Source organism: Penaeus monodon, chromosome 15 (assembly GCF_015228065.2).
Source record: "Penaeus monodon isolate SGIC_2016 chromosome 15, NSTDA_Pmon_1, whole genome shotgun sequence".
Taxonomy (NCBI): Eukaryota; Metazoa; Arthropoda; class Malacostraca; order Decapoda; family Penaeidae; genus Penaeus; species Penaeus monodon.
This window is the reverse complement of record NC_051400.1, coordinates 19,626,049-19,627,104: the sequence shown is the minus strand read 5'-3', so window position 1 is coordinate 19,627,104 and position 1,056 is coordinate 19,626,049. Positions and strand designations below refer to the sequence as shown.

At 31.2% G+C, this 1,056-nt stretch overlaps 1 protein-coding gene across 1 annotated transcript in view; it reads left to right on the top strand.

Moving 5' to 3' along the window:
• Window positions 1-1,056, top strand: part of LOC119581804 (protein polybromo-1-like) — a gene marked incomplete in the record, with an annotated part of 66,711 nt that overhangs the window by 11,659 nt on the left and 53,996 nt on the right. The window contains 2 exon segments of the mRNA XM_037929935.1: window positions 18-179; window positions 502-665. Coding sequence (XP_037785863.1) covers window positions 18-179; window positions 502-665 — 326 coding nt within the window.

Sequence of the window (1,056 nt, the reverse complement as noted above, 5' to 3'; positions counted from 1 at the left end):
TAATTTCAATTTCACAGTCTTTTCCATTTAATGTCGGAGAACGTGTCAAGTTAATAGAGCGTGATGAACCTCTTGAAATGAAGCGTGTGGATTCTATATTTAAGGAAAGAATTGAAAGGCACAAGGAAGAATTGGCAGAGCTTGATGAAGAAACAAAGCTGATCAGGCGCTCTTTACCTGTAAGTATAGTATTTTTTGATGTTCAAGTTATTCAGAGCTCTTAAACCTTTCATGCAATATATCCATTTGGTTCTTATTTTCTTATAATGCTGCATTTGTTTTGCCTGCAATTGCTTAAACAACAGGTGAAATAAGATATTTTCATTAGATATCTCTATCAAAGAAAGAAAATCATAGCATATATTTAAAAAAAAAAAATTTTTACCATGACTGTTTCTTTTACACATAGTAAACAAATAAAAATGATCAGTTAGTTCAGAAAGCCTAAAATAGGTTTATAGGAAATACAACTGAACTGCAATTTTTTTTTTTTTTTTCCAGAATGTAGTCAAATCACAACCTGATGGTGTATCAGGTCACACTTACTATGAACAATACAATATTTCTTCGGGCACAGTCAAATTGGGAGACTTCGTGTATGTTAAAGGAAGAGAAACTGCAAAAAAATCAATTCGCCAGATCTGCCAGTTATGGGTCACAGCTGAGTATGTATTTGAATTGAATATTTCTGTCTCCCCTCTTGTCTCTTCATATATAGATACAGTATTTATTATGGTCATGTAATTCACTTTTTCATTATTGATATATTTAGTTGTAAAATAGAATAAAAGAGAGAGGGGAAAATACGGAAAAAGAAAGGCATAAAGTAAAATCGTGGTTAAATAGACATAGTGCACACCAATAACCCAATTTAAAGTCTGTTTCATCTGAAATACTTATAATCACATCTTATTTTAATGGATAAAAGCCCCACCAATGAGTGGTCAATTCACAAAGTAAAGGCTGTGACTTGTCTCATTTAGGAAAGACATGGTCTTTGATAAAAATAAATTTGAAGTGTAAAGACTTTTTCATTCTTATTTTAGACATATTTTG